The sequence below is a fragment of the Trachurus japonicus genome, chromosome 10 (genome assembly GCF_045865225.1).
Source record: "Trachurus japonicus isolate A0001 chromosome 10, Traja_1.0".
Taxonomy (NCBI): domain Eukaryota; kingdom Metazoa; phylum Chordata; class Actinopteri; order Carangiformes; family Carangidae; genus Trachurus; species Trachurus japonicus.
Genome location: NC_140916.1, coordinates 18,888,541 through 18,901,993, shown reverse-complemented (window position 1 = coordinate 18,901,993; position 13,453 = coordinate 18,888,541). Strand labels below are relative to the sequence as shown.

Sequence of the window (13,453 nt, the reverse complement as noted above, 5' to 3'; positions counted from 1 at the left end):
GGTGGGGGCAGAGATAGAGGAGGAGGAGGAAGAAGGAGAGGAAGAAGAAAAGAAGAAAGAGAAGACAAAGAAGAAAAGACATGTTTTCAGTTATTTCACACTTTTTTGTTAATTCCACATGTGTTCATTCATAGTTTTGGTGCCTTCAGTGAGAATGAAGGAAACACATTGAATGAGAAGGTGTGTCCAAACTTTTGGCCTGTACTGTATATATATATGTGTATATGTGTATATATATACACAAATAGGTAGCTGAAGAAAGTGTTGGTGTATGTTGTTTGCTGCAGAAAGTGTTTTCTTTGTACAATAATAAAATACGGTATCTAATTTTAAGTATTAGCAATTTATCAAATTGCAAATTTGAAACTGGAGACACATTTTTTCAATTTTTGGTTAAAGTAGTTAATCTATTACCTATTCATCCACTTGTCAGTCACATCAATGGTGGCTAGTGCAGTGATATGTCAAACAAGGCTCCAAAAGAAACACAAGACCATAAGATTACTTCTTATTCTGAAGCAGAATCCCAGGGTTTTCCAGACAAATATCACTGCTGTTCTAAAAGACAAGTATCACATATCTCTGTGGACTATTTCCATGATTTTCTCATCTCATAAATGTCTGGTTTCCCTAAAGCAATCAGACTGAGGAGTTTTGGTGTCTTTGCGAGCTTCTCATGAGCACTGACCTACTGCATTTACAGCTGTAAACACAGCTCCTCCAGGACATGTCGCTTTTGGTTGCCATGCTAGAAAACGAGTGGCGGAGAGACACTTTGTGCTGCTAAGGCGCCATGAAGAGGCGGATATCCACATCACTTATCTAGGTCATATTTCAACACTTTTATTGGCTTGAAGCTATTTCAATGTGCATGAGACCTAAAGTTTAAACAAAGTAACAGAGGTATTGCGATATTCTTTGAAGTAATTTTAAAAAAAAGATGCTGTCTAGGGTAATGTTATTGCCACTATTACTTTTTTTTGTAACTCTACAAAGTTAATTCTTACTAACATAAAATCTCTTAGAAACAGTTCCCATGGAGCTGCAATTCTCTCTATATATACAACACACTGTGAGTAACGTGTGGACATAAAAGTTTCTCTGACTTAACAAGGACTGTGAGTTTGTCTGTGAGCTATTTCTTTAATGACGTTCAGCTGAGTGCATAAATCCTACAGTGTTTCTCGCTTTTTCCTGAATTCTCGGACCCCTGATCACAGGTTGTGCATTGTGAATGGAAATGCATTAATTAGATAGCCTGGTGTGTAAAGCGGTGTTCAGTATCTCGACAGGCATCACCGTTAGTCCTGACAAAAGTGAAGACACAGAAGCAAAGCTGGCCTTTCTGGTGTGAATAACAGTGGCAGTTTCTTTTTTCCCCCCCAGATATCTTTTTTATCCCTCCTCCCCTGCAGCCCAGCCTCTGTGTCAGCCCTCCCTCCCTCTCTCTCTCTTCCCTCCAAGTTGGAAATGGACTTCAGGGCCCCCACTGCTGCTCTGCCTCAGCCTCCTGCCCTATGATTGTGTTCTCCACCTTCGTCTCCCTCTATCTCCCATCCGTCCTGTGAGTGTCTGTCTTCCTCTCCTCTGTAACCCCCTGAAGACGCTGTCTTTAATTAGAATTCAACTGTCAACACAACCCCCGCCCCCCAACTCCTCCTCTGACCCTTTGACCTCATGCTCACTTGCAGTTGAAGCCAACTTTTTTTTCAAAATTCCTCCCTAATTGGTCATTGCATATGCAAAACATTTCCTTTTGCCTTATGTTAGCGAGTTTTACTCTGTGCCCAGTTTCTCTCTCTCCAGCCACTCTTCCACTTTCTTCCCTGTTTCTCCCTTTCTTTTCTTCCCCCCCTCCTGCCCTGACCCTGCTCTCTGCCCTCCTCCTGATTTCACCCTCTTTCACATGTCTCTCCCTCCTTCTCTCTCCCTCTCCCTCTCTCTCTTGCGAGTCCTGTCAGTGTCTCATGGTGTTCTTGCCAAACTTGTCACCAAGTTGTTGGATGAGCAGAGCCAACTCTCCAGCGGCCTGGGACTTCTCCTCCAGGAGCTCATAACGGAGGCTGGAAATGTCTTGCTTGATCTCCTTCAGCTCACCTATAACACAGTCACACACGGACACAACAATCAGAACATGTGAGCACGAGCAAGTGAAGATAAGTCTATAATGTCAGAAGACTGTGCTGTATGTGATACGTGTGAGTTCATGTACCTGTATACAACACATTTACCTCTGGAAGTTTCATGGCCTTTATCTCACACATGCAGGTACAGACACCTCTTATACCTCACATATACGCAGTACTGACACACACGCACTCTGTCATGATACAAAGAAAGTGGGCTTTAATGAAGAGGACATTTTTACCTTCATTGACTTCATCGTTCTCTCTGTCCACTTGAGCCTTAAGGACATACCGTTTAATCAGGCGTTTCATGATCTTCTACAAGGACAAGAGCAAAGCAGAAGGTTAAATCGACGAAAGGTCAAAAGTAACGGGGCACTCTATGGATCCAGTTGATGAACTTCTCTAATTTTTCAAACCATGTGCTCTTTTGTGCGCATATGTACAGTATGTGCACACAAAAAGCATGCAGTGGTAGAGAGCATCATTGTGCCTCTGAGACGTTGTGTGAGATGTTGAGTATTGATCTGCAGCCAACAGGGATGTCCTACAGCCACTTCCAAGGCACAAGCAGTCAATCTCTGCATGTAGGCACTCTGAAAAAGGGGTCGATACCCGTCACCACATGTATAAATGTCTAATCAAGTGATGTCTCAATGCTTGGTGTAGTGTTTGTGTGTGTTTGAACACTGGATGAAGTAAAACAAACAAACACACGTGCACGTACACACATACAAACAGGGAGGGTGGAGACAAAAGCACAACAGACAAGTGAAGGAAGTAAGATTTCCCTCAAGGCAAAGGTCTTGAGCAGACTAAGGAGGAGAGCATCCTTCTCCACAGTGCAGTACTTTGAGCTCATTTATCGAATGCCTGGTTTCAATCTCCGTCAAACAGCTCATTAGAGGCCTTTTCAGTCTTACACTGCTGCTTTCTTTCTATTTCTGCCAGTCCTGCACTCTCTCTTTCCCTCACAATCACTAGTTCAGCTCTGCCTTCCTTCTGATTCCTTTTGTTTTATATTCTCAGCCTGTACATTTCTCTCATTTCTTTCTTCCTTTTACCTTCCTCCACTTGCTCCTCTCTGAGATTCTTCAGTTCCACTTTGCCTCATCTTCACCCCAGTCTTTCTTTGCTTTGTCTTACCTGATACCTGGTCGGGTGTTTTCTAGATTTTCTGGGCATGAACTCTTCTCCCGGTCGTGGATAAGACCTGAAGCGCTCATCCTGTACAAACAGTAAGGTACAGACAACAGTCCAGTGTTAATGTCACACAGCATTTGAAAAGGGTGTTAGTGGAGAGAATGCATTGAAAAAAGTAGCTCAGAGTTTGTATCAAGTGCACAACATGGTATTTACAGAGCAAGCAACAGCATCACTTACACAGAGGGAATCTTTATTAACTGACTCCTACATGCCCGCCATGCTCATGGCCTTGCTCTGCAGCTTGTGTGTCACTTCAGCATTGTAGTGTCAAAAACAGTTTTCACTAAAGTGTGGACACATGCAACTAGATGCTACTTCATATGCACTAAAGCCGCAGAGGCCTGGAGATAGAGCAACATAACGGCTGAGTAATAAGAAAATGTAGTAATGAACTATAAACAACACCAAGCCATAAACCATGACAGAGCCAAATCATACTGGTTTTCAGTTCAGCTGAATTTTGAGAATCATTGTGGTAAACATGATTACAATTAGTATTTTACAAGTATATTAACACTAGATTGACCAGAAATCAGATATATTCTAAAATGCTCTACTTCATAACCAGAAACATTACTACAATTTATCATACGATTTTCTCTACCAGCCCTCATATAGAGATGAATACAGAGAATATCAAGATTGTTGTAAATGATTTTAGTTAGCAATGATGAGGTCTACACTGAGGGCTACATCAATTTGTTGGTCTGAATTAGTTTTTCATTTTGCAGCCAAAACACTGTGTTGAAATCACAAACTTATTTTTTTCTTTTTTTAGGACTGTGTAGAAGAGAGCAGTGGTTCCCAACCTGACCCCACAACCTGATGGCAACCACGGCTTCAGCTTGATGTGAGTGTGAGGATCACATCTTTTATGCACAGGTCTTTTTTTAAAGGCCACCCCTTTGTTGTGAAGTCTGTGATCTAGTCCTCATCAATCAACTGCTCTGCTGCCTCCATTTAGCTGATATTATATATTTGGCAAGAAATGAACTGTGCCTAACAACTGCGAATAAATGAAAGACATGTTCACCAAAGGGTCTGAGCGTAAAGTACAAATACCTGTTGAATGTCAACTGTTGACTTTTTAATCACATCCACACACAAATGTTCATTAAAATAATTATCAAATCAGAGGTTCAGTCAGTTTCTTTTAAAATATACACTGTCCAGTCATTTAAATTAGTAATTCATCAATCACTGTTGTAGTTATTTTTCTGAATGTTATGCTGCTATTAAACAGAAATAAATAGCTCCAATTTTACCACATGAGAAACACGGATCAAAAGACTACAAGGGGGGAAAAAGGGGGGACTGGCTCAGAAAGAGCATCCTGTCTTTTCTGAATCTCACTTGACATTCTCGACGCTGCACTGTGGTCGAGTGTGAGCTTATGTATCGATCACTTGCTGCACCCGCTTACCTCTGCAGTTAAAGTGTCAGAACTGCAGAGAACTTTCGGGGCTCAGAGAAGCAGTGGGGTGTAACCCATCTTGTCCCCATCCACAACCTGCTCAGCCATTTGAGCAGACGCAGGCGGATCCGATGGCCTGGCTAATAGCTTAGCCGAGGCAACGAGGTGAGCCATCTGAGCTGAGGAATCAGACAAAGGAAATGCCTGCGGACAAGGCCGGCGCTGAGATTGATTCGGTGTTAAATGGCCTATGCTGTTTTCTTCATGCAAGACTTTCTTTTCATTATCGTGATTTTATTTAGATAGACAATAGTTGAGAGGGAGGAGTGTGTGTGTGCATCCCAGACTTTCAGTGGGAATGTCATACATTCCCATAAGGTTAAGCACAAGGCCTTCACACTCCACATTTCTGGACTACATATGCTGAAGATGCAGTAATTGACAGTTTACGCTATAAACAGTCAGACTGACTCATAGAAGCAAGTCCATTGCAGATGTGTTTGATGTAATTAGTGAGCTTGTCGTTTGCCCCTTTTTCCAGTTTCAACAATTTGTTAACTAAAGCCACATGGTAAACAAACACAATAGCTTGCAAAACAGGAAGCACTGGAATTAAAGCACACAAGTAGCAGTAAACAAGCAATTAGTATGTCAAACACTGCAGAAGAGAACATCCTAAAATATCAAGAGAAACTGCACAATGACAAAGCGTGAATGTGAGAGGAACTGAACCAATCTGTTAGCGTAGCTTTTTCTTGCCTTCACAATACTTTCTATTGTCTGAGAATAATGAGCTGTATGGAAGGTAAGAAAAATTTATGTCAGAAATTAGTTGGTTATTTTTGGCTCCCAACAAGGTGTGAAAAATGTGGGAAGAATTCAAACAAAAGTACTGAGAAAACTTAAACTATTCATTGTGATATAAAAATAACTCCTGCCAATTAGCCCTCAGCTGTTGCACAGTCTGTAATTCCTCACATTACTATAGGGATTAAAATGCTCCCGACACTAACCTTTGCCTGTGAATTGAGCATGCCCATCTCCAGCTCATTATGGCGATGGCCGTTCGCCTTGCAGAGGTGAATCAGGCAGGACTTGATGCGGAGGACCAGGTAGTAGAAGGACTTTGGGCTGGGGACCAGGTTGTAGGGCGCGGGCAGGGTGCGGCCCTCGTCGAAGTAGGAGAGCCACAACTTGGCTCGCGCAAACTTCCACTCCACGTCAGCATCCTCCTGTAGTGACACACAGATACACACAGTGCGTTTGAAATAATAGGTGCTGGTGACACTTGGAGTCTGGACGAAAACACCAAAGAATAATGATTATTACAGTTAAATATTTAATGATAATTATGTGTGATTAATATGAGAGAAACTATGGTGGATTAAAAGAATCTTTTACATCAGATCATTCAGCGAGAACTGAACAATAACAATCAGTTCCATGTGTAGTAGATTTTCCTCAACTAATAAAAAATAAACAATTGAAACCACTGACTCTCAGCAATGTATAAATCCCATTTTATTTGGATTTTCTCCATAAAGATCATAATTCTTGCAAAAAGTTTCAGCTATCTTGGCATATTTTGGAAGATTCCACCGCTATTGTTTCTCCCTCAGTTTTCAGTACTCTGTGTTTTTGTTTGTCGCCACTGTATTGATCTCTCACAGCTCGTGGTATTTCAAATGAAGTCTCTGATTCCCCTGTAGGCACCGAGGCGATCAAACAGTGATCCTTATTGACTTGTTGACAACATTCTACCCTCTCTGTGTTGTCTGACCATCTTATTTAAGTACCTCTATCTCCTGGTATGAGCTGTTGATCATGGCGATGAGCATGTTGAGAAGGACTACCACCATGGTGACATTATAGACGCCGTACAGCACGTAGCCGATGTTCTCGATGAACTTGTGGTCGTACTTCAGCACCACTGAGATCACCTCAGACAGCCCGAAGATTGACCAGAAGAGAGTCTTAAAGCTCTCCTCCACACTGCAAGAGAAGGAAGAGAGAGAGAGAAAACCTGACAGTCAGGAAACATTATAGTGAATACACACATACAAGCTATTAGTGGTTGCTCTCACACATTCACACACATGTGAATGCAGGAAAAACCTTTTAATTTTGTGGGGCTTATGAGGTGGCGGTGTTGGTGAGTCTATATCTGATGAGTCATGTCAGATTTTAAAACATCATCCCGTCTCTCTTTCTCTCACTCACACACAAAAACATAAGCACCTATTACACACCGACCACGCACACATTCATAAAAATCTATTTGACTTCTGCAAAACAATAAAAGCACAAAATGAATCAACTCGTACCACTAAGTCTGTAGCCTTGTCCTGTCTCAACCTTTGAACAAAACAGAAAAGCAGACGTAAAGGTACATTTCTCACTGCATACTGCATAGTGTATTCAAAAAGAGATACACGAGGAAAGCTTTTCCACCCACAGTTAATTAGACCCAACATTTTCGAGATTCATGTGGTCAAATTGTCTTTCACGTGTGCTTAATTCGAAGGTCAATGTGAATTTAATTTCTAAGACTGTTCACTGCGGAGACACCTGACTGTGGCTGTGTTTGAATTGCGTACAGTTCTTGAGCCACTCTTGTCCAAATGACTGCCTCTGACATGTAGATACTGTATTATAAATAAAGCACTACTGATGTTTCATTTGAAAATGTAGTGTGAGGTTTAGAGTCAAATCATGATTCATCCTGAGGGATCATTCTCTGAGGGTTGAGACAGAAGAAGCGATGAGGTAAATCAGCACAAAGCTGCAAGACCTGTGTGAGCATTGACATTCAGGTACATGTCTGCTGTTAAATATTCCATGGCTGAGTGGCAAGCATCGGCTTGAGATGACAGAGGGGGGTTCAGTAGGGAGGAAGAAGCCGCCTGCTCGGATTGCTGGAGGGGATGGAGTCGGAGGGAGGCTGTGGGGAGAGAAGATCTGTAGGCTCATGGTCAGGAGCTGAGGGCATCTTCCAAATTAACTTCTTTCAAAGAGACACGGTTTCATTGGCACAGGGAGGAAAAAGAACATACTCTCACATGAATAAAAAGACTGAGCCAGATCCAAACACACACAGGCACAGACTCTTCTCTCCTCTCTCTCACAAACATGAAAACAGAGACTCCTCTAGGTGCTTCAGCTTTAACCTTTCAGATTCGAAAAGCAAAACACTCTTTAACCTTCAAGACTAGATCCGTGAGAGAGTCGGTCTGTTTGTTTTCTCTCCCCTGCTAAGCTGCAAAACATCAAAAATGCTCTGTCTTTGTCGAACAGATTTTCTTCAATACGACAGAGCTTTCCAGGAAACATTTACCAACACACTGACTGTTCCCACCAGATACGAATCAAACTAGGGTGAAACCATTTGAAGACCCATCTGTTCATACATAATTTCAAATGAACATTTCTGGATTACATCTCTGAACCTATGCTGAAACCCATGTTTAATGGCCAGTATAAATGATATATAGTATATACTGTATACTGTACTGTATATGGTTTGGATGTATGCGATTATACACACAGCTTTATACTGATTGCTGAAGATTGTGTTAACCCCACACCTAATCTTAAACCTAACACTGACGCCAAGAGCATTTGCTTGCATGATGGCAGGACAACAAGCAGGTACATCTCTATTATTATTCTACTTAATTTAAAAGTGTGCAAGGGTCTGCAATCTCAGGGTTATTCCAATTAAGCTCATTAAAATAGCTTAAACAGGACCTACTGTACTGTTTTCCAGCTTTTCAGACTTATGAATATGTTTCAAATGTTGGATACTGGACCTGGAAGTGCCATATCATGAGGTAGGTGCATCATGAAGTAGCTAATCCCCAGGGGCAGTAACAGGCAGCTCTGAATCGCTGCAAACACTCGAATTTGGATAGTTCTTTCTAAAGTCTCTTTTTGTTACGTTACAACTTCAGTGGAAGTGCCTATATGGCAACTTGCCTGGCTCTGGCCTCAGTGCCCAGTGGTAATGTGAGAAGGGGCGTGTCACTATGCAGCTGCCCCTCGATACGTTGACCAATCTCAGCAGAGTCGGTGTCGTAGGTGGGGAAGGGGGCGGGGGAGCGCTGAACCTAAGCATTTCAGAGCGAAGCAGGAAAGAGCCAGAATGGAGGAGTACACAAGACGGCTTGTATGCGATAAGTATGGAGTTTTTTTTATCGATAAAAACTTTCAATAGTGCTCCACTGGGGTCCAATATCACATTAAAAGCCCCTGAGATTAACATAATAGTTCCCCTTTAAGTAGCCAAACTTGATCATGTGACACAAAGCTGAAACAACAGATGACAGAGCCAATAGGTTCACATCTACAGCTTGCCTTAACAGTTTTGTGACTTAGATGTGTCTAATTATGAAGAGAGACATGAGTTTTACATTGGACACAGAAACAGCAGTGGCAGCAGGATGGCGTTAGTTGGACAACTCAATTCACATTTATAAGGGCTTTAAAGAAATTGGCATGGAATCACAGATCTAAGGTTTCCTGAGCCAAGACCAAAATATTCATTTGTTCATCTGTTTTGGAAGGAAACGTGTCCAGCTCTCAGAAAGTCATGCAGAGCCTGTCCAGGCTGCTGTACTAGTCGTGGAAACAATCTTTAGACCATGCTCGCTAAAATTCCCAGGTGTTCCCATGTTTTCACACAGATGAACTGCTCTTAAATCCTATCGACAGCTGAACCCTGATCCCTGACCCCTGCTGTCTCTGACAGGCTCAAGACATAAGGCAGTTTCCCTAAGCAAGGACTGAACACATAAATAATGCATTTATCAGTTGCTGTCAAAACCTACCTCCCTACAGTTGTCTTTCTCTGCCAACCAGTCCAGGTGCAGTTCACATTCATGCTTGTGTAACAGTTATAAAGTAGAAATCTGTGGTTCTCTAATTACACAAAACCTTAGTTAAAAGTTGAACCTGAGTTAAAAGCCTGATAGACTCTGTGTCTGTATCTCTCTGCCCCTTGAGGGAGATAAGCAACACTATGATCAGAGAAGTTTCCATGCTTCAGCGTGTCTTTAAAATTATGTTCACAAGTTGAATTGCAAACATAAAATAACAATGAAAGCTAAGCTATTGTACTATAGTGTTAATTAACGTGTCTAGGGGCTAACTAACTTGATCACAGCTGACTGAGTTTGGAGGATTCTGCTGTTTACCACTTTTGTCAGAGAGCAAACAGAAATGATGTCCAATGAAATCCTGGTCTTGGTCTTTTCATCAAAACTCAATGCGCACAATGCAACATTGGCTTGTTACATCAATCTGACCCATCTTCAACCCAGCAGCACAAATGATCTACACAGTCTACACAGTCCTAAAGATAAGTGTCATCAGCTGAGTATCAAACTAAATCTGGGAGTTATGACTTTAAATAATGTGTTTTGTTCAACATAAGGATGTTGTCATTCATCCTATAGGATTTGTGTGGTTGCAGTGGGTCTGACCTTTGACCAACAAAAATCAGTTTGTCTTTGAGTCCAGATTTGAATACATTCACTCAAGGCCTTACTGAACTATCACATTCACAAGAGTCGGGCAGAGAGATTTACAGTATAATGTGTAACTGAACAGTGGTTTTACTCAATCCTTTTTTATCCTGAAACTAACCAACACTAATCAGCACCTGACAAACACAGAAACTTTTTTTTTCCTTAACCACATTGACATTTGAACTTGCTGACACCCCAACAAGTAAATTAATAACTACTCTGAGAGGCAAACTCAGATGCAGAGGCAAGCACATCAGTGACACCAGGCACTAAAGGCATGTGTGAGAAGAAACACATTCACACGCATTAATAGTAGACCTCGAGTGGCTTTCTTCTTTGTGTTGTGGTAATAGCTGGTCTGGACATCAAACCGGCCATTGCTGCAAGACTAACACCAACTGAGGGCTGCTTTCAACACCACCGTCTCACTCTCTATTCACATCACACGTCCACAAGCCTATTGTGCAATCAGGAGAGCTGGGGAAGGTGATTTGGTGGACTTGCCTTGAAAACCTGTTATTTTGAGCCTTCTCTCTTTAAATAATGTCTCGTCACTTCTCTGGAGGCTCGCTTACAAGATAAAAAATGCTTTCCTGTGGCTCTGAAATATGACACAAAAATTAAAAATGGAGGACAATGATCTGGTCTTGATTGTTATACCCCACTTAGCTTTTCTAAATCAAATGATTCTGGTCCTCCAACTCTCCATCCCACCCGTGTGAAATGCTCTCTCGATTTAGATTTCCATGTTCCACAAATGGAAGTGTAGATAATGATGAAGTGCTTTGTTCCAGGCAACATAAATGTGTCATTAGACCACAGGGAAAAACACGCACACAACTAAAATTACTCACTCACCACATGGCAGATTATTTATATATTGTTCGTCAATTCTGAATTGAACCATCCAACAGTCGACAAAGTATTACTGTACATGGCTACATATCCTTATTCTTCCATTGCGGATGCCGTTGATTTCTGGGCAGCCTGGGCTCCTGTGCATCATTATTTGTTCTGCTCACCTTGTTTTCTGCTAAATTAATTCACCAGAATCTGCGTGAGATCCTGTATCTCTCAGGGAGGGAAGTGCAATTATGGAAAATCTAAAATGTATCCCTGGAGATCACAACATTGATAAATCTGAATTTGTCTTCTGCTAATGTTAGCCAAGGTACTGGTCATGTGTGTATTATGCAATACCCTGTTGCTGAGATGGATGAGACAGTTGATGCTCGAGATAATGGAAGACTTTTCTAACAACCAAAGAATGAGATTATTTAATTTTGTGTGTGTGTGTGTGTTTTATAACAGCATTGTGCCATTGCACAACAGACCGTGAATCAGCAGGGATAGTGGGCATCTGGAGACAGAGATGGACAGTGTATGATTATCTGTTATTAAGAGTGGCAGCTCCAAATAGGCTTCACACAGCATGATGGCTACAGTACACACACACACACACACACAAACTCTTACCCATGCAGGACACAGACAGTAAAGAACTGACTCTGTTATTCTCTCCCTCTCTCTACCATCCACATACACACACTTCACGTACAGCATGGTGTGTGTCTGTGTGGGGGAGACTGGTGAGTCACTTTGGCCCCGCGGGAGCAGTCCAAACCCAATCACTGACAGGCCCAAATCAACCTCTCCCACCCCAGAGACATGCTCTCAGTCTCTCCTGCTTTATGCTTCATATTTGTCTGTCGTTGTCTTCGTTTCTTTCGCTCTCTCGCTATCATCTCAGCCTCCCGTTCGTTTCTCCACACACCCATTTTCTCATTATTTTCCTATTGCCATTGCTTTTATATCTTTCTCTGCATCACCCTGCCTCCTGCTCTCATGCTCTCTACATCTTTCATCCCAGCCGCTTTTAGCAATTTCTGTCACTCAATCTGTTCGTTTGATTTATCTTTTTTTTCCCATTATTTTTTTTCCTCTTGTATATGTTTCCTCTTTGTTTAATCTGTAGAAATATTCTGACATTGGCCAAATGCAAATGTAAAAGTAGACGTGAACTGCTGCACCAAGCCGTCTGCTCTGCCTTCCTGCTTCTGCCCTTCGGTCATTAGCACGATATTAAATTTCTTCTCCATCACCTCTCTTTCAGCTTTTCTTTCTCCTCTCCTCTCCTCTGCTCTCCTCTCCTACAGACAAGTCTTTCAACAAACAGGTGCATACAGAAAACATCTTAAACATAACACTGCGTTTAGACAGTAGGGGTGGGGTCTTGCCTACTTGGCTTTTTAATATAAATTTCAGTATGAATAAATGTATAGTGCTCCTGTATAATTCCTACTTTCCTGTCCGTGAGGGTGTTTCAGAGTGATGCTAAACTGATGTGTGCATCTCTGGAGCTATCTGTTTATATATGCGTGTATACAGAGAGATACAAATTGAGGCAGACAGAGAGCAATGCAGAATGAGACTGTTTTTGTGTGTCTTCAGGCAAGTTGTGAGAGAACATTTATTGGGTGGGGAATCTGACACCACAAGACGAGCAATTGTAATTAAGGGTGTTTTGAACTTTTCTTTTTTTTTTTTAATTTGCCAGTTCCCTCGCTGTCTGTCTTTCAGTTTCTCTGTTCGCCTGTGTTGTCTTCATCTTTTCATTAAATGCAACACAAACCAATGTGTTGAGATTGATTGTGGCTGCTATAATATGCTATTTCACGTTCGTTACATTGAATACTCCACCAGGAAAATAGCTGGAAAATGACTTTTTCCTTTGCACTTTTCAGTTATAAGAACTTAAACTGTCAAGCATTCACTAAAGCTACTGTCCAGTCCGAGGTGAACAAACATAACCAGGCAAACTTTGGATTTCACCACATATTGAAGCAATGTGCACTGAGGTACATAAAACCAAAAGCACAAAGACAAAGAATTCTTAGAGATTATTTTTGGGGGCTTTGGGTTTTGTAAGGTAAAAAGAAAAAAGAAAAAATTAACACCTTCACTGTGTGGGAGCAGGACGGGAAGGCTGCTGTATCACAGTGTAAGTAACATTAGTGGCTCTGTCCTGTCCCTTATCGGATTTGGAGAATTTTATGCCCCTGCAACACCAGCCAAACTCATTATCTACGTTATCATCACAGTGTTATTTTTGCCAAACAAAGTGCTCTGACAACATCCCCCCAAGGCCTTTTCTCCTGGAACATGAAACTGAATCATATTGT

General features: G+C 41.7%; 1 protein-coding gene across 3 annotated transcripts in view; it reads right to left on the bottom strand.

Moving 5' to 3' along the window:
- Positions 1 to 303: 303 nt before the first annotated feature.
- The window catches only part of trpc7b (transient receptor potential cation channel, subfamily C, member 7b), a 61,459-nt gene continuing 48,309 nt past the window's right edge, over positions 304 to 13,453 (bottom strand). For all 3 annotated transcript variants that reach the window (XM_085789779.1, XM_085789780.1, XM_085789778.1), the window contains exons 8-12: positions 6,543 to 6,738; positions 5,760 to 5,978; positions 3,273 to 3,353; positions 2,369 to 2,444; positions 304 to 2,097 (exon numbers count right to left, since the gene is read on the bottom strand). In XM_085789779.1, the coding sequence (XP_085645905.1) occupies positions 1,958 to 2,097; positions 2,369 to 2,444; positions 3,273 to 3,353; positions 5,760 to 5,978; positions 6,543 to 6,738 (712 nt within the window). In that variant the 3' untranslated portion in view covers positions 304 to 1,957. The remainder of the gene's footprint in view (positions 2,098 to 2,368; positions 2,445 to 3,272; positions 3,354 to 5,759; positions 5,979 to 6,542; positions 6,739 to 13,453) is intronic.